The sequence below is a fragment of the Lactuca sativa genome, chromosome 2 (genome assembly GCF_002870075.4).
Source record: "Lactuca sativa cultivar Salinas chromosome 2, Lsat_Salinas_v11, whole genome shotgun sequence".
NCBI lineage: Eukaryota > Viridiplantae > Streptophyta > Magnoliopsida > Asterales > Asteraceae > Lactuca > Lactuca sativa.
In genome coordinates this window covers 114,202,883-114,223,291 of record NC_056624.2, presented here as the reverse complement: position 1 = coordinate 114,223,291, position 20,409 = coordinate 114,202,883, and the positions used below count along the sequence as shown (strand labels likewise).

The 20,409-nt window shown below is 30.9% G+C and overlaps 1 protein-coding gene, 1 long non-coding RNA gene and 1 other non-coding gene across 5 annotated transcripts; 2 read left to right on the top strand and 1 right to left on the bottom strand.

Moving 5' to 3' along the window:
• Positions 1-1,144: 1,144 nt before the first annotated feature.
• On the top strand, positions 1,145-1,247 carry LOC111893906 (U6 spliceosomal RNA). The gene has a single exon (XR_002851037.1). It is a non-coding gene; the product is annotated as a U6 spliceosomal RNA (small nuclear RNA).
• A 3,621-nt stretch (positions 1,248-4,868) lies between these two features.
• On the bottom strand, positions 4,869-7,634 carry LOC111893865 (uncharacterized). Of its 3 annotated transcripts, none has more exons than XR_002850995.3 (4): positions 6,815-7,634; positions 6,473-6,609; positions 5,187-6,334; positions 4,869-5,101 (listed from the first exon to the last, which is right to left on the bottom strand). It is a non-coding gene; the product is annotated as an uncharacterized LOC111893865 (long non-coding RNA). The 3 variants fall into 3 exon arrangements; XR_002850996.3 differs by having other exon boundaries at positions 4,870-5,101; positions 5,187-6,200; positions 6,288-6,609; XR_008230217.1 differs by having other exon boundaries at positions 4,878-5,101; positions 5,187-6,609; positions 6,815-7,629.
• A 4,763-nt stretch (positions 7,635-12,397) lies between these two features.
• Positions 12,398-17,473, top strand: LOC111893858 (uncharacterized). Its single transcript, XM_023889942.3, has 16 exons — positions 12,398-12,849; positions 12,920-13,021; positions 13,105-13,171; positions 13,265-13,443; positions 13,533-13,793; positions 14,005-14,088; positions 14,192-14,239; positions 14,338-14,402; positions 14,727-14,775; positions 14,875-15,133; positions 15,206-15,327; positions 15,417-15,497; positions 15,622-15,696; positions 16,139-16,263; positions 16,857-17,007; positions 17,104-17,473. The coding sequence occupies exons 1-16, from the start codon at positions 12,451-12,453 to the stop codon at positions 17,308-17,310; spliced, it is 2,274 nt and encodes a 757-aa protein (XP_023745710.1). The 5' UTR covers positions 12,398-12,450; the 3' UTR covers positions 17,311-17,473.
• Positions 17,474-20,409: the final 2,936 nt, after the last annotated feature.

Here is a 20,409-nt window from a genome sequence, read left to right as displayed (position 1 = left end):
CTTCTAAAATTCCCCAACATGTATCAACCATAACTTCATCAATATTAATTGACTTTAGTGTTCTTATCTGATTTGATAGATTATCAGGATTAGTCAACTCACACTCCATATCAATGATCCCCAACTGAAATTCATACATAAAAATAAGGGAGTCATCCCATTAGCAATCCTATGACATAAACATTGTAAACAATCAACCAAGTAATCTTTTTATGTTTTTTTTAATAAAATAAGAGTAATATCTGTGTATACTTTGCGAACATTGGCTTAATGGGTATGCTTGGAACCATTGATAATGTTGTGGCTTAATGGGTATGCTTGGAACCATTGATAATGTTGATGAGAAAAACTGAACCCCTTTATCCACAAAGAAGAGATGAGCAAATCCTGAAGAGTAAAGATTATAAAGAAAGAATAATAATCAAATAAAAGTTTACTCTTTTTTGCTAAAAATAGAATAATTACCCAATTTAGGAGCATGTTATATGCTTCAACAACTGCTACACTATTGAGTCCCTGATAGAAAATGGTATATCAGTAAAAAAAACCACAACCTCAGAAAATCAATCTTGGAATCATCAACAAAGGAAAAAAAATGAAGGAAGAACAGTTCTCCATCATGGCACCATTTCTTAAATTCTTGACCTACAAAAGGAATTTAAAGATAGAAATCAAAAAGTTTTTTTTAAAAAATGGTAACAATTGAAATATAAAAAAGTTACCAGTGACTATAAACTTGATGTCCATCTCTACAAGATCTCATTAGATTAATAAGGGATAATGACTTAGAAGGGTAATTAGGTTTCCAGTTTGTCCGTATTAGGTCATTAAGGTTTTTTTTGTGCGTATTAGACCAATATGGTTGTTATTACCATTTAGAAATAGTCATTTTACCGGTTTTAACCGGTAAAAATGACTATTTGTAAACGGTAATAACAACCATATTGGTCTAATACGCACAAAATAACCTTAGTGACATAATACGGACAAACTGGAAACCTAATTACCCTTCTAAGTCATTAACCTTAAATTTAAAGACATTGAGAATAAATGACCATCAATAGCAAAACTAGTTCGTTTAGAACTCGCGTCGTCCCATATAACCTGCTACTCCTCTATATGGCGAAGCGCTTCATCTATAGTCGTCCCTTTGGGGACATCCGATAAAATTGGAACGATATAGAGAAGATTAGCATGGCCCCTGCGCTAAGATGACACACACAAATCGAGAAATGGTCCAAAGTTTTTTTTTAAACCCTTCGTCGTCTTCTTTGGAACCCTAATTCCATTTTTAAATGCTAATAAAGCTCAACTGCAATTCTTATAAAATAAGTAATGGTGATCTTTCCTTTTATAAAGCCTCCTTTAAGTTTTTTAATTTTACTGTCATTAAGTTTCATGCTTTATAAACTTTCGTTTATGTGTTGTATATAGTCTGTATGTGTTTGTTTATGTGCTGATTTGTGATTAATTTTGCAACTTCAGTTTCTTAGTTCTTGTTGTGGTTTTGCTTTTTATAAAATAATTGATAATGGCATTCTCTGCAAGTCCATGTTGGTTTTACATTTCCATTCCTTATCAAATGTAGACATTGATGGGAGGTATCAAAGTGAGATTGTATTTATACATATGGATGTGTTCATGTAAACATTTAAATGACAAAAAAGAAGTTATTGATAAAATGTTGCATATTTATATAGTGAAGATCATCAATCATATGAGTTTTTGGACTTAGAAGTTCTGGAAAGGTTGTGAGATAAGTTTAAATGGAAGCAACTATTTTCAGTCAAACAAGTCAGTCACATTGATTAGTAAGCATGTTTTCTAAATAATTAGGGTAAATGACTTAGGAGGGTAATTTGGTTTCCAGTTTGTTCGTAGCAGATCAATAAGGTTTTTTTATGCGTATTAGATCAATATGGTTGTAATTATCGTTTAGAAATAGTTTTTTTTACCGGTAAAAATTACCATTTCTAAATGGTAATAACAACCATATTAGTCTAATACGCACTAAAAAAACCTTAGTGACCTAATACAGACAAACTGGAAACCTTATTACCATCCTAAGTCATTATCCCGATTAATAATGAGGTTTCTCTAACACGTGATACTTCCATTACCTGTTTGTAAACTGACAAATTCTATATTTTATATAATATAGAAAAATAAATTACAGGGGGCAAAATCGTAAATAAATTTCATACCATATTTTTCGAAGCATTGAAGAAGAGGATCAGGAAGTGACAGTATACAGAGCAGTGAATCACAGCCAAAACAAAGCAAAATAAATTGGCTTTTATATCTTAAATAACAAAACTTGCTACACACAACAAAAAAAATAAACACCGAAAAGCTCATCAAGCCAATTCAAATCATCAAAAAACCATCAAACGCACATAAGATTCTCCAAAAGCATAAAAATCGAAAGTAAGATTGGTTTTTATCAGCTGATTAGCCGATATCTTGAACAATAATAAAAGAGACAGATATAGAGAAAAAGAGAGGCGCAGGACACCCTATTGGAATAGAAAAAAACGAGAAGTAAACGTAACTTCTCTGAAAAGAATAAAAAGATGATGGTGGTTGGCGACATGAGAAGTGGTGGCTGCTGTGTGGATTTAGGGGTACAGAGGGACAACTCCGTCTTCTGGTCCAGGTTTGAAGCAGAAAAGCATCGGAGAGGAAAACGACGTCGGAGGAAGGCTGAGGGAGGCGGTGGTGTGTTTATGAGCGGAAGGAAAGGAGGCACAGTGTTGTGGCAAATGTTTAAAACCCAGAAAATTTTGTGGCAGACTCCATGTGATTTAATATATATATATATATATATATATATATATATATATATATATATATATATATATATATATATATATATATATATATATATATATATATAAGGATGGACCATGATTAACAACATAAGCCGCCGAAGGAAAACAATTTGATAAAAGTTTCCTGGCAGCGGCATCTTTTTTTTTTTGTAAATATAAATTTCCTTTTATGCTTCTTAAATAGATATTGTCAACAAAATATATTATTTATATATCAATGGTTTATATTAATTTCTATGTTAAACGTTATCTAAAAATGTTATAACTTTTATGAATTAAATAAAGCTGGAGAAGAAATTACTTTTGATTTCCGGTGATGGTTATAAAAATGAAAAAGAGATCACATTCCTTCGGTTGACCATAAAGTAAAAAATATATCATATATGCTATCTTCTATAAATAAAAAGAGTTGGTCATTTTTATGTAAAAATATATTTCTTACTTCAGCTGAATCGGGACGAAAAATATAAAAGGATTGAGGCTCTTGGTGGCAAGGTCATACAATAGAACGGTCATTGTGTTTTGGCATTTTGCAATGTTTTATAACTTTATGGATGTGTTGATTTTACATTGCAATATCTAAAATATCATTTAGAAACAGTAGCACATTAAATCTTATAAAGCTCATACCCATGTTTTAGGGTAAAACAAAAAATAAAAATGTACTTGCATTGTATTTCAACGACATACTTTCATCTATTTTTATTACAACATTATATTTAGAAAAATGCATCAAATTATAACATCATCATGCTTTGATAAATTGACACTATAAAAAATCCAAAAAAAAAATGAAATTCAAACTTCAAAAGAATATTGTATATCCCAAAAGATATTGATTAAACTTCCGTAGCAACGCGCGGCTTAAAAACCTCATTATTCAATATGTGGTTCTTTCGGGTATGTCACATCTTATATTTGGGGTGGACACGTTTGCACATATTAATACACAAACAAATCTTGTTGACCTGTTTAAATTCTTTGAGTAGATTTGGTTTTCATCATCCTTCCTTCAACAACGGAAATTATCTCCACATTTTTGGCACTTCTATATGTATTTATGCGTGCAAATTTTATTTATTTTTTAAAAAGTTTTTGTAAAAATCATTTTAATGTTTATGAATATTAAAATAGGTGGAAAACAACAAAATAATCATCGTTGGGACCGCAAGGTAGTTTTATTGAAGCCCGAGAGGTATTGGAAAATTTGAAACTATATTAGCAAATGTATTGCTACATATAAATTATATGTAAATTGTTTCACATGTTAATTGGTCTTAATTTTCATTAAAGTCATGGTTTCCTCTTTTATGATATAAAATAAAATGTGAACTAAAAATAGGTCATGCATATTTTAATGTTGTACCAATTTTTTTTTATTACAGAAGTGTTTGTATTAATCTCTAATAGGAATTAGATGTTAGTATCCAAAACATGTCTATGTGGTTTCTGATGCTGTAATAATACGATGCATAGATATGTATTTAAAATGTAATAAGTGCATCTTAATCGATATTATAGACTACAAAATGAATATAAATGTCACTTTGTGCATTTTCCAGTTGCATGATCTGGATTGAAGCAAAGTAGTAAAGTTGTATTTACCAGTGGTGATAAATTATAAACGGACGTAGGTTTTGTAATATTTGTTGGATGTTTTCGTTTTAGTAGAAAATAACTCATCAAATGCATAAAACAGCATTACTATATTTCTAAAAATGAAAATGTTTGTATTTTGAATAACATGGAATGATAAGGTAAAATATGAATGGTGTTATTATGCAAAATATCGGTAACATATATTAATTTTAATAATTATTTGTCAAAATTTTATATATATATATATATATATATATATATATATATATATATATATAATTTTACGTTGCCCAAGCCCAAACACAACTATTCACCTAATTTCGAATTAATATGCATCACATCAGTCTTTAATAAGCGAAACATTGGTTGATGAAAAAAAGTTTGTATTTTCCTTTGTATTTGATTTTTGGGATTTTATACAAATGATGAAAGAACATACACATTCACTTCCCGAACCAAAAGGCAATCAAAAGATGTAACTACATGCATATCAATTTCCTCAAAGCTTTGTATTTGATACTAAACTTTTAACTCCAAATTGATACATAAAGTTGATGTAAGCAAGATCAACTTCCAAGATTAAATGGCAATGAAATTGATCCTTATTGGATCTTGGAAGTCCATTTTACAGCACATCGAACAACCTTGAAGTCCATATGCTTGACAAATGCCTGGAAAAAAAATAAAACTATTTTTTTATATTTTGTTTATTCGTATAAATGAAAGTTAAAGTGATGCAAATCTTAGTCAACTCACTTGCACGATATTCTCATCGAAGTTATTCAAAGCCTGTAATCCAAAACAATCAATGTTAACTTAAATAATTTAAGAACAATGAGTTAACCTTGAAAATTTAAGTAACCTTGTTACATACTTTGTCATAGCCGATTACATATCTAACACTGATGTAAAAAAAAATAAAAGAGGTTTTACACACAAGGAAAATATGTGTCGGTCCTTCTTGCATTAGCACCACTACCAGATTAGCACCAGAAAAAAAAATCTAAATCAAGAGAAAAAAAACCATTAGAATGAAAAAAAAAAATTAACTGTAATTTTAGAAAATTACATAAATAAGTGTACATGATATTTTTGCTTCCATCATAAACCTTTAAAATGTTGTTTTTTTTATACTACATTAGAATTTAATTATACATAATAAAAGATCTGTAGAATGGTATTAGAAAAAAAACACAAAAAAAAACCATATGATAAACTTCATGAAAGTTAACAAAGGTTTTTTTTATTAATTTATGGAAATTAAACTTTATGAAAATTGGAAACTTTTTTTTTACGAATCATTGAATGAAAATAATGGGTTGGTGGATGAAGTTCATAACATCAGTGCCTAAAGCTGAACATGTAACACCTTTCCAATGATCTTTACAAGGAACGCCACCATTTGAGGTCTATTTGGTCAACCATCCTGGTGAATTTAAACTCTAATACATAACATTCAGAGCAGAGATTGCATAAAATGAAACAAAACAATGTTACATTTCAAAAAATTTCAAACATCAAAGAAGATAAACATATGTAGTTTTGTAATTACATTTGACCAAAAGGCATCCTTATGTCATCTCTATTTACCAATATCAAGAACAAAATGAGTAAACTAAAAGTAGACTTTTTCACCCTTTGCTCCAACTGTTATTTAATTCTATTTGCCCAGTCTTCATTGCTTTTCCTCTTCTTCAATACAACTTCTGACACATAATTGAGAGGCTTTGCTTCTTCATCAACCATGATGGTTGATGCTATCTGATAAAGCTATGTATAAAAAAAATATCAAAACCAAATCAGTGACATTCATCGAGCTGTTGGAGTGCTTTATCAAACTTTCTTTCAAATGTCAACCTTAATTGGGTGGGGGTATAACTGAATCATTTTCTTGGAGAATGATGCTGCAATATCAAAGCAGGGTCAGTAACTTTTGGAGTTGGGGGCAATAACATACATGAGACCAAGAAGGGCATACCATTCTCAATAATACCATAAATAAATGAGATTGAGAGTGGTAGTATAGATTTTACATAACTCACATTCCATGACGATTGTTAGATCAAATATGACCAGCCAACAATTAAGACAGGCGACAGCAAAAGAAGAAAACAAACGTGGGTAGGAGCTTTATATGGAATTCGAAATTAAACCCAAATAAAATTGTAGAACCCGAAACCTGTGTGGGAGAAAGAGAAGATGAAAATCCAAATCAAACACAATGGAAAACAAAAAAGGGACCAAAACAGGGATCAATTTTTTATTCTTATTAAAAAACATACAGTTTCTAACTGTTATGACCTAAAAACCGAAATCACAAAAATCATAATTCATAATATTCTAAGTAAAGTTAAAATTCGAAGTTTAAAAGCTGCAAATAAAACCTTCTTTTGGAATCCCACAACCATTGGAGCACATCAGGACCACCAAAAGTTGCAGAGTCCTCCCCACCCCCCATCCCCCTTCCCCCCTTCTTCAGCTTAATGCTTTTCTTGGGAATCAACTCCAACAGTAAAAGACGATTAACCTAAATGGGTTGGCCGGCGCCCCTTTTCGGTAGATGTAGAAGACGAATAAAAGATGGACGAGGGGTATGGATGGCAGAATGAAGTAGAAGAAATCAGATGAAGAAAAATCAGAAGAACTGAGAAGATATCGATCGGTGGAGGTAGTAAAATTTGGATGGAAGGGATTCGTCAAGAAAACGGTGGAACAACACATATAAATAGCAATTGGGAAAGAAAACCCACCGATTGAAAAAGAAAAGAAAAATAAAATTGATGTTGGTCAAATAGGGAAGAGATATTGTTCACAAAGGGGTTGTAAATTAATATATTATATAATATCAAATAACCACTCTCAAATAGCACACCAAGCACCTTACCAATTCTGCAATCCAACCTTGTGACCTTTATTAGAATTAATATTTCTCAACAATTATGACAATTATCATTGAATCTTTACAAAAGCAAAGACATCGTTTCGTTGTCAGTGGAGCAACATTATTACAAATAGCATTTTGTAAAGTTTGATACACTTAATTACCAAATGAAGAACAACACAAATGGAAGGCATTTCCAAAGCGGTGCGAAGCAGCGAGAAGAGAAAGGCGGTGAAGGGTATGGATGGCAGAATGAAGCAGAAGAAATTAGATGAAGAAAAATCAGAAGAACCGAGAAGATATCGATCGGTGGAGGTAGTAAATGTGGATGGAAGGGATTGTCAAGAAAACGGTGGAACAACACATATAAATAGCGATGGGAATATCATGTGATGAAGTCACATGGAGAGAGAGAGAGAGAGATTTTATTCAGTATTTAATACTCAATACTTTTTTATATTCGAAAATGCCCTTACTTTATTAGTTAGAAAGCTAAAAATACTCTTGTAAATAATTTTTTTGGAACCGGCAAATGAAATAAAATCATCTCTTCTAATAAAACAGTGACAAAGGAGACTTTTTTCTACATCGGAGAGGAAAACGGCGTCGGAGGAAGGCTAAGGGAGGCAAGGTCGGCGGTGGTGTGTTGATGGAGGTGGGAATGAAAATTAAGAGGGAAAACGGAGAGGCTGTGTTTGAGATTCCTTTTCAAACAACTTTCTGACTTTTAACTTTTTCACAAAGTTAAAAAATCTCAAAAGTTATTTGGTAAATGCAAAAGTCCTTCTGAAAACAACTTTTAGCTAACAAAGAAAAAGTAGCCGGACAAAAGTCACAATTTTCCCATCTTTTTGTGACTTTTGGCTTGTAGCCCTTAAAACCTTTAAAAACTAATACAAACACATTTTAAAACAAGTCTTTTGTAAAAAGTTCTTTTACAAAAAGGACTTTTAAGCTAAAAAAGTAATCCCAAAAAATATTGGAGTCGGTGTAATGGACTCAGTGGAGGATTTATGACCGGAAGGTAAGGAGGCGGGGGGGCTACAACAGTGTTGTGGCAAATGTTTAAAAGCTAGAAAACTTTGTGGCAGAAATCTAAATCCCAAAAGTTTTCTATTGACCAAATCAACGTGATATATATATATATATATATATATATATATATATATATATATATATATATATATATATATATATATATATATATAGAAGGGTTTCCCCGCGTAACGGGGGTTGGAAGGTATTGTTTTTGTGTGAAGCTATAGTACATTGTCTGAATTGGTAGCCACAGTAAAGCATATTGCTATTCTCCGCAATTCGCCAATTTACAAACACATAATAGTAAAATATGTTGTAGTATCCTATAAAAAGTTTTGATTCGAGAAAATTTTGAAATTTCATCCTTCGACATGTCCACCATCCACAATTACTTTCCATGCCTCCACTTGTTCCTCGCAAAACCGGATATTAATGTCGCTTCACAAAAAGGTAAAATAGTCAAGCTATAAATGAACATAAAATCAAACATTTTTCAAAAAAACCATCTTAAAATGTCAGAATCTAATTTCTCTAAAGTACACTGCTATAAATGAGCATAAAATCAAACATTTTTCCACAAACCATCTTAAATTGTCATAAAAACTAATTTTTATAAAATACACTGCTATAAATGAGCATAAGATCAAGCGTTTTCCCAGAAACCATCTTAAAAAGTCATAAATACTAATTTTAATGTATATAAAAAAGTAAATAAAACCAACAAATTTTGACGGAATAATAGATATACTCAAAATACGTAAATGAATTTGTTGGAACTTGAGATTTACCTGAACTTTGTTTGTTGTATCTCCTATATGTTTCCATCTTCCCTCTTTTCCGTGAATTTTGATAGAAACTAAAAAAAATGAGATGTGATATTTAGTTTTAATCAACCTCCTGATTAAAAAAAAAAAAAAAAGGGAGTCAACTTGTTTTTGGAAGTTTTAATATCAAAGGTAATTTAATTAGTAAGGAAAAGTTGGACTCCTGAATGTAAATGTAATCCTTTAATCAATTTCCTGTTTAAAAAAATTGCTTATTAAGAACTAAAGCAAAACTATTTCTGCGTCTTTAAGGAGTAACGTATCTGACCATTTCAAAAACTATTTTTGAATCATTTTCTGCAAGAGTTAAAGGTGGGCAAATCGGAAAAAATTTATTAAAAAAAAAACCCAAAATTTGAACCAGTAGGAACCTTTCACTGTTCCTAAGGGAACAAGGTTTTAATCTATATATATATATATATATATATATATATATATATATATATATATATATATATATATATATATATATATATATATATATATATATATAAAAGGATGGAGCATGATTAACAACATAAGCCGCTGTAGGAAAACAATTGGATAAAAGTTTCCTCCGTGAGGTTCCTAGGTTCTAATCCTGGCAATCCTAGCAGCGGCATCTTTTTTTTATTATTATGCGTCAAACTTGTTTTTCTCAATAAGTTTTTTTTACATATAAATTTCCTTTTATGCTTTTTAAAGGGGTGTTTGGCTTAGCTTTTCACACTCAAAAGTTCTTTTTGGAAAAGAAAAAAAACAAAAGATGTTTGGCAAACTAGTTTTAAAAGCTACTTTTGAAGTTTTTACATAAGGAAAATGAACTTTTTAGAAAAGTCAGAAAATCCTAATTTTTTGTAACTTTTCCAAAAATGACTTTTGGGTTTGAAAAGCTAAGCCAAACACCCCCTAAATACATATTGTCAACAAAATATATTATTTATATATCTATGGTTTATATTAATTTCTATGTTAAACGTTATCTAAAAATGTTATATTATAACAATAACAACTTTTATGAATTAAATAAAATAGCAATAACCACTCTCAAAATAGCACACCAAGCACCTCAACAATTCTACAATCCAACCTTGTGACCTTCATAGGAATTAATATTTCTCAACGACAATTAGCATTGAATCTTTACAAAAGCAAATACATCGTTTCGTTGCAATATTATTACAAATAACATTTTGTAAAGTTCAATAAACAACACTTAATCCTCCCTAATAAATAACAATTTATTGTCACATGTCCTTTTCTCTTTGCATTGCTCACACGGTATTTTCTAAGCATTTTTGATTTAATGTATTTTCCACATGTATTTTTGTTATTTGTTCCAGCAGATTTTATCAACTCATTAAATTATTTATGCAAAATCAGTATTAAAATCAATTAGAGTAATTGCCTTCAAAACAGTCGGCTACAAATTTGGTTAATGTAGAAAATCACGCACCAATTTCAAATTCATTCATAATGGATTTCCAAAATATGATACTTTGGAAACAAACAACTTGGTCGAAACCGCATCAGAATGATTTTAATAGATGAAGAGGTATTTACACTGAATTGCTTTTAAACTATTTAATGATTTCATATTATCATATAATCAATTATACACTATTATGTTAATCATTTATTAATTATTTATTTATTTGTTTTTTAAAGGGCAATAAAATTAAATGAACTGTGGAGAAATAATGTGATATTTGGAAGAGCACTTGAAGAATATGCTGATGTTTATATTGATAGGCCAACACTTGGTTTATATGTTGATGGTGTTATGAAGTTCGTAGACACTCAAAACAAATTGTTTTTCAATATACCACTAGAGTAACCAAGTGCATTGATTTTAATGTGCCCAATAATTCTTTCGCTTTTGCAAACTTCTAAGATCTTATCGATAAAGCGATCCCTTCCCCGTTTTCTTTTGGTAAGTTCATTACCTTAATTTCACATTTTACATCTTATAATATTTTTATATAATTTGACCATCCTAACACTAATTATATACTAACATTTTGTATCGTGTATATTATAGATGTCATCGGTAATGTTTTTCAATGCTATCTACTGGAACTGCAACGCAAAATCTGGATAAAAAAATTACATTGAAATTGGAAGATTTAGAGTATGTTTCTTTTATGACTTTTGTTATTATTAGTTTTAAAAATGTTGTTTTAATTCATATACATTTAGGGGATGACAAGTGTTTGCAACTTTATGGGGAGATTAGGCTGAACAAATTGATTCCTAACAAATTATGTAATGTTAATTGCAACTAGGGGTGAGCAAAAACCGAACCGACTAAAGAAAAACCGACAAAACCGCAACCGAAAAACCGAAACCGATGCAAAAACCAATGGTGCGGATTTAATTTTTGCAAAAACCGAAGGTCAACGGTGCGGTGCGGTTTCTATCCTAAAAACCGATCCACCAAAACCGAACCGCACCACAAACGTGTATAGTAATAAATCAATCAATGTATATTATATACATGTTATTTAAAATAGTTATAAACGATAATATATTTATTATATGTTTATTTTGTGTTTGTATAAGACTATGTGGGGTGCAAAAGAAATGTTTTATTGTTAGCCAAACATACTAATCGATTACATGTAATAAGCTTGTAACAAACTAAGTCAAAATCAACCAACCTTCAATTATTATTTAGTTTGTGAGAGTGGTCACAAGTTTTATTTTAAGCGACTTACAATTTTTGATTATGTAATTTTGTTTTGAGCTGAAAATGAATGTATTAAAAAAAACAGCACAATACAAGCTTATATGCACACGGTTTTCAGTTCTTACAGTTTTAAAAAACCCCACCAAAAAACATAAAAAATACTGTACCAAATTTTTAACACGGTTTAAAAACCGAAACCGCACCGATACAAACCGAAACCGCATTTAAAAACCGAAAAACCGAACCATTGCAAAACTGCACCCAACGGTTTTAAGAATGCAAAAACCGCACCATGCGGTTTGCGGTTCGGTTTGATCTGAAAACCGCACCAAACTGCACCATGCTCACCCCTAATTGCAACTTTATGGGGAGATTATTAGTTTTAAAATTGTTAGTTTTAATTCACATACATTTAGTCTTTGGACTTATGCGTGTTTCGTTTCAATTACGTTTAACAAATTATGTAATTTTAATTGGACCGTACCCGGCCCAAACAAGAAAAGACAAACGGGTCGAACAATAAGCCCAAAGACTAAAACCCTTCAGAGACCTTGAAACCAGGTTTCAAAGAACCAGAGCACACATACTACACTCACAGTCGAGAGAGACATGGGGAAGCAGAAGAAAGCTCAACAAACAGAAGCAGACCTTCTGAGCACCCTCGAAGACTTCACCAGCAAAGAAAATTGGGATAAATTTTTCAGCATCAAAGGCAAAGATGACCCTTTTGAATGGTACGCCGAGTGGCCTCAGCTCCGTGACCTCCTTCTTACACAGCTGCAGTTTTCCTCACTACATGAAAACAATGGCGAATCATCGAAATCGGATGTTCAAGTTCTTGTACCTGGTTGTGGCAACTCTAGGCTTTCTGAACAATTATACGACGCCGGATTTCAGTGTATAACCAATATTGATTTCTCTAAAGTTGTGATTGGGGATATGTTGAAGCGAAACGTGCGTTCTCGTCCTTTTATGCGATGGAGGGTCATGGATATGACTAGTATGCAGGTACTTTTCAATTTCTTTCACAATTTTCACTTGATTTCATTTTTATCAACTGATTGTTGTTGCTTTCCAGTTTGCAGATAAGTCGTTTGACGCTGTTCTTGATAAGGGTGGATTAGATGCTTTAATGGAGCCTGAGCTTGGCCCTGTGCTAGGGAATCAATATGTATCAGAGGTATTTTGTAGTCAATTTTGAGTATAATTTTCAACTACTGTTTTACTTCACTTATAATGAACACTTGGGTTTTGTAATACCAGGTTAAGAGAGTTCTGAAAGAAGGGGGAAAGTTTATTTGTTTAACCCTTGGAGAATCACATGTATTAGGTATTGATTCTGTCCATTCCATTCAACCAATCAGATGTTATTATCACTTTGTTGATATTTTAAAGATTCATTCTTTTCCCTATCTCTCTTCAGGCATGTTTTTTCCTAAATTCAGATACGGATGGAAAATCAGCATTCATATACTCCCTCAAAAACAATCTAAAAAGTCAAAATTGAAAACCTTTATGGTGGTAGCTGAGAAAGCAAGTCCCACAACATTACAGACAATATCAACGTCTTTTGACCACAATGCCCTTGATAGCGGTGATCAGGTACATGTATCTCTCAAGTCTCACCTTTATCCTTCTATTTCTACGGGGGCATATGAGTAATTTTGTTACATTCTTGACATTATTTTTAGGCTAAAGGAGTTTTGGAAGCTCTTGAAACTGAGAATAATATTCGAACAAAATGCTCAAGTGGTAATGATTTAGTGTATTCACTTGAAGACCTAAAAATTGGAGTCAAAGGGGATTTATCAGAGCTTAATCCTGGTCAAAGGGTACAGTTGACTTTGGGTGAACCTGGTCAATCCCGTTTCTGTTATAAAAGTGTACTTCTTGATGCTCAACAAAATTCTGAGGAGTTCTTATATCATTGTGGGGTTTTTCTTGTACCCAAGGTCAGTTTTGTCATTTACCTTTCTTACATTTTGTATATTTCCATGAAAACACATATTTAAGGCATGTGTGTTTGGTTGGATGTAATAGAATGACAAATGAAATAAGATTTTCATTGAAAGGGTTAAAACTTTTATAAAAAGTATGTAATGTTGGTGTATTTTATTTTAGTTTTCATTTTTATAAATTGTGTAACTAAATTATAGATTTCAGACTCGGGCTCATGAATGGCTCTTCTCTTCAGAAGAAGGACAATGGATGGTTGTTGAGAGTTCAAAGTCAGCTCGTCTCATAATGGTAACCTACTTTCATATATAAATAAATCTTTAATAACTTTTTTTTAGCATATAAATTTTAAATTTTTAACCATTATATTTATGCATAATTTAATTCATTTTAGGTTTTCCTCGATGCCAGCCATACGGGTATCAGTAGTGAGGATATACAGGTGGAATTTTTTTGTTTTATTATTAATATTAGGGGCATAAATGTGACATGTGTCAGATTATTTATAAATTAAAATGGATCATGTTTTTTGTTTTTCAGAAGGATCTTTCTCCTCTTGTTAGACAATTAGCACCTTCAAAGATTGATGATGGAGCTCAAATTCCGTATGTTCTTTTAATATTTTAAAAAAAAGCACAGCCTTTTAATGATTAAAAAGACAATGTAGTATTAAAAAGGACAAAATACAAAAAAAAAAAAACAAAGTACTTTTACCATTTTATCTATTTAGCTACCTAAGTATTTTCAGTAGTTATTAAACTATTATGCTTTTTGACCTTTAAAAAACCAACTATTTTTTAAAAGGTTAAAATACAGAAAAACACAATGTATTTTCACCATTTCATTAATTTTAGCTATTGAACTATTTTTTTTATGATACTCATAATAAATTAATAATATTTTTCCATTTGGATCAAACATTTGTACAGATTTATGGCAGCAAGTGATGGGATCAAAGAGAGAAAAATTGTTCACCAGGTTTTTGATCTCATTTTGTTGCTACAAAATTATATTATTATTGGGTAAAAAATGATATCTTTTTATAATTCATGAATGATTATTGGTTTTGTTTTATAGGTGACATCACCATTGACTGGTCAAATAACTGTTGATGATGTCATATATGAAAAAGTTGATGGTCAACTCGGTCAACTTTCTCTCTCCAAAGACCTTGTATTTCGTAGGCTAACTTTTGAAAGATCAGAAGGCTTGATACAATCTGAAGCATTACTTTCTCTAATTGATGAAACATTTGAAAAAAATGTAAATGAAAAAGGAAATAAAAAATCCAGCTCATCTTCAAAATCAAAGAAAAAAGGAACCCAAAAAAGAAATGGTTTGTGTCCATTCTTTTTTTAATCAATTCCTTTAATTAAATGATTTACTTTTTTTTTTGATGTAATAATAGATTCAAGCAATTATCAAAATGTTGATCATGGATATTTAGCAAGTTCTTATCATTCTGGAATTATATCTGGATTTATGCTCATCTCTTCATACCTTGAAAAAATGGCATCATCTGGAACAACAGTGAGAAATTTTACAATCTTTTTTATTTTATTATTATTTTTAAATTTGGAAATTGAGTAAAAAAAATAAATAAATAAATACTTTTCCAGGTTAGGGCAGTTGTAATTGGTCTTGGTGCTGGGCTACTTCCTATGTTTCTCCATGGATGCATTCCATTTTTAAAAGTTGAGGTAATTTTTTTTAAGGTTTAAATGCCAAATTTATTATTAAAAAAAAAAGGATTTGAAATTCTTTTTGCAATAAAAAACTGCTTATAATCTTCACTTACTTGCTTACTTGTGATTACTTGTTCAGGCAGTTGAGTTGGATCCAGTAGTTGTGGGACTTGCTAAAGATTATTTTGGTTTCACAGAAGATGAACACCTTAAGGTAATTGACCAATTTGCCCTCGATTTCCAAACTACTTTTCATTTAAGTATTCCATCGTTTATAAATTTATAATCATTCATGTATAGAGGTACATAATATTTATCTCAAATATTTAAAAATCCATGTAGTTAGAACATCTTATTTCAATAGGAGTTTTTTAGGGAAAATAGCACAAAAGTCACTAGGCCAAAAGGCCTTTTGGTATTTGTTTTTTCTTTACTAATTATTTTCTTTAAAATATTTAGTATATTTTATTTATGAAATATTAAGTTTATAAGGATTATATAAATATTTTATAATGACCCTAAATATTTTCAGTATTCAAATATTCTTTATTTCATCATTTCATAAATTGATAATTAGGAGTTGCATCCAGAACATTCATTTTTCATCCAACACTAATTCCAAACAAGAAGGGTAAAATAGTCATTTTACATGTCAGGTACACATCACCGATGGGATAAAATTCGTTGAAGATGTTGCCTCTGCCACCACTAAAACAGAAAATGAAGGCATCATCAACAAACTCGACATACTCATAGTAGATGTCGACTCCCCAGACTCAAGGTTTACCTCTTTTAACCATTTATAACATCACAAGGGCATTTTCGTCTTTTACACAAACAAGAAACCAAGAGCCAGTCTGTGTCCCATCTTGTTCACCTTTTTAAATAAGGGTTATTCTAAAAAAAGAGCTTATATTTTGTGTTTTTTCCGGATTAAACCTCAAATTTATTTTTTGCCTGAAATAGACCTTGTATATTTCATTTTTCCAAAAAAGCCCTTAACTTTGTATTTCTTTTTTCCGAAAAAAACCCTCAACCTTCTAAATGCTCCCAAATAAACCCTTAACTTTTTTAGTTTTTCTTGAAAAAACCCTCACATTTTACAATTTTTTTTGGAAAAAAATGACTAAAAGGGCCGATATCGGAAAAAAGAATAAAATACAAAGTCTTTTTAAGGCAAAAAAATAAATTTGAGGTTTAATCCGGAAAAAAACACAAAATATAAGCTCTTTTTTGAGATCAACTCTTTTAAATACAACAAAAAAAAAAATACAATTTTTGTCCCACCAACATCCATATTTTTTTATCAAAAAGTCTCAGATTTTATTCACTTTTTGTAATTTTATAAATTCCAACTTTTTTTTTTTTGTGTAGCTCTGGGATGACGTGTCCTGCTGCAGACTTTATTGAAGAGTCTTTTCTCTCAACTGTTAAAAATTCATTATCCAAGGAAGGTCTTTTTGTTATTAACCTTGTATCCCGATCGCCAGCTGTCAAGGAAATGGTAGTGTCAAGAATGAAAGTGGTAAGAACAAAGGAACCCAAAATGGTCATTTTACAAATTTGGGATACTTTTTTTGTTATTATTTTTTTTTTTAAATATCACTCTATCTGATTTCAGGTGTTTGGAAAACTTTTCTCCCTTCAGCTTGAAGAGGATGTGAATGAAGTGATATTTGCTCTCAACTCGGAGGGTTCGGGTCCCACGGATTTTGATTCTTCACCCGAGGCTTATAGTAAACTCAAGAAATTATTAAATGTCAAAAACCCCGAGATGAACACAACCATAATTGATTCTGCAAACAAGATCAAACCTCTCGATACTTGATATCAAATTTGTTTTCATTTTGGGATGATTTCAGAAAGTCTTAAGGGTTGTTTTTTTCTATATTTTGTTAAATCATTAATGGTAACATTTTTTGTTGATAAAGTATTGTATACAAAAGTCTGTTCTTTTCATTGATGGTAACATTTCTTGTTTCTTTGTTAAATACTTTACCCCAAACTTGCAATAATTCTTATTTGTGCTCAACAATCGTGTGTTCCTATGCCTTCTTGCAACTATCGGTTAATCCGATTATTGATTTTTGTATGATTGAAAAGTGTTTTTAGAACTTATTTGTATCTCATTCATATGATCTAACAACCACAGTTTTTTAAGAGACTTTGGTGTCGAGTGTTGCTTTCTTTTTGGATTTTTTGAGCACCTCTTCCCATTCGTTGGTAAAAGTGTATCTTTTTAGGATGTGGGGCACAAATGTGTGTTTGTCATCAACGATAGAGATAGCATTGATGTTGTGCAAATTGTGAATGTCTAGTGTCCAATATCTAGCAGACGTTACTTCAGTCGTATCTGCCTTTCGTGTGTACTTTTCTGTGTAATAAGTGAAGTTATCCCATAGAATGGGTCCGAAGAGTACAAGGTTTTCCACTGTAGATCCCCTATAGAAATTCCAAGTATATATACCAAAGGCATTATAATATTTTATGTGATTTTTGCATTCCATTTCAAATTTTGAAAAAAAAAAAACAGTTTATTGAGTACATGATCAAATCAAACTTGAATTAACCAAACATGTTACATGATTTAATGCAAAAGGTAGTACACAAAAGTTATAAATAAAAAAACTTTAGCATGTTATCTAAATTATAGGGATCAATTATATAGCTATATTTCAATTCACAAAGAAGAAATGACAAAAAAGAAACAATTATATAGCTATATTTCAATTCACAAAGAAGAAATGACAAAAAAGAAACAGATCCGTAGTGTACAAAGAAAATGAAAAGGAATCTAACATCTTTTTCACTTTCATTATATTTGTTGTAACATTTTGTTCAAAACTTCATTGCATTTTCAATAATTTATTTTGTATTTATTATATACCGTTTAAATAACGAAGCCATATAACATTTGGTTTAACCTATAAGGAACAATAGTTATGTAAAATAATAATACAACTTTAATACTTATTATAAACAGTGTTTTAATTATTTTTTTTCTAAATTGGGTATTCGGGTATACCCGAATTTTTTTAAACTTACCAAATACCCGACCTATTTAAATATCGGGTTACCCGATTACCCGGATTTTCAAACCGAAAACCCGATTTACCCGACCCGATCTACCCAAATTCAAAACGGGTCGGTTTTTTTTTTTTTTTTTTTTTTCTTTCTAAAAGTTACCTTTCCAAATCATTTTCCAACAAAACCTAATGAAAAAGTATTGCTAGGGTTTTGCAAATATGTTAATGTAACATCAGGAGCGATTGTTCATTCTTCCGATAAAAACATGGTGAAGGAGGCAGATCAAGAAAGGATATGTAAGGCATAATATAAGGCATAATATAGGGTTTAGACATAAATAAAATACATAGAAGGATCTTCGTGGGGTTCATTGACAGAGAACGCGTGACCGTAATCAGAAAGAAAGAAAACTAAACAAGGAGGAAAATTAGGGTAAAATATGGTGTGTGTTTACTAAACATAATGTAGAGGTCCAAAATTGGAAACTATGGAGAGGTTACGGGAGCGCATAAGCATCGACGAAAAGAAACGGTGTATGATGTCAACAAATGATCTAAGGGTGGTAAATCTATTGATGAAATGCAATCAAGGGCCTTGATTGTTTCAATTGTGAATAAAGGGTTCTCTTTTAATAATTATTATAGATTAGAGATATAAATAATACTTATTATGCTTGAAATTAGGCCTGACAATCGTGTCGTGTTCGGGTTGGCGTGTCGCGGGTTGGCGGGTCAAAATATGCCAACCCAAACACGACCCATTTAAATATACAGGTTACGGGTTGGCGGGTTTGGAACATAAACCCATATATGACCCGCCAACCATTTATTTATACGAGTTCATAAGTTGGCGGGTTCATGGGTCAGATTTGGATTCGTGGGTCTGAATTTTAGACATTTAAGTCTTAAACATCCAAATAAAAATTAAAAACATTCATAGAAACATGTTACAGACTTAGCCTTATAGGTTACGACTTACAACCTTAGACCATCCACAACAAGTCAAAATGTCAAAACAGTCAAATGGTCTATGAATCAATGGTATATATTATACAATACTTATTAAATATTAATACTTGATACATAAATACATTTAAAAATAAAATAAATTTTTTTTATTAAGAATATAAACGGGTTGGCGGGTCAACCCGTTTATTTTTTGAGAAACCCATATATGACCCATTTAATAAATGGGTTGCGGGTTGGCGAGTTGAAAAACTCAACTCAAACCCATTTATTTCGTGTCGTGTCGAGAATTGTCAGCCCTACCTGAAATTGGATAAATATAGATAAATTTATAGCTGAATAACAAGAGGAATGGATTGGGATAAGAAGAGAGCTGATATATATGAGGAGCAAAACTTGCGAAAATATGGGAAAGAGCAACAAGATACATTCATGTTTGCGCAACAATCAAGCTGGTGAGTTCTAGATAAATGTGGAAACTTTGAAACACGTGACATGACATATCATTACCACGACACTAAACATCTGAATCTCTATATACGAGAATTTTCCATCCAAATCATTATATTAGAGAATCCAATTCACAACTACGAGAAGATATTCATCCATAACCCTTTTTAAGTAGATTTCAAGGCTAAAGAACATTATTGGAGTATCGTTTTGAATATCGAAGCTTCGAAACATCGTTTAATCATTAGGTTTGTTTTAGACATCATGTTGAACAATACTCTTTGATTATTTTATGTTTTATAGTTATAATAATGAGCTAACACCCTTTTACTTCTCCTTATATGTATATGAACCCTAAATACTAGTTTTGATTTGTTGGTTAGATTTATAAAATTTGATTATTTATTATGTTTAATTGATTGTTTTATCTTATGTATTGAAGTTTTAATTTTTATTACCTAAAAATGATTTTTTTTTATATAGTC

Coding starts and splice junctions, on each gene's coding strand:
- LOC111893858 (XM_023889942.3), top strand. CDS start 12,451: ATGGGGAAGCAGAAGAAAGCTCAACAAACAGAAGCAGACCTTCTGAGC. Junction 14,089..14,191: donor AGTCAGCTCGTCTCATAATG/GTAACCTACTTT, acceptor AATTCATTTTAG/GTTTTCCTCGATGCCAGCCA. Junction 17,008..17,103: donor TAGTGTCAAGAATGAAAGTG/GTAAGAACAAAG, acceptor ATCTGATTTCAG/GTGTTTGGAAAACTTTTCTC.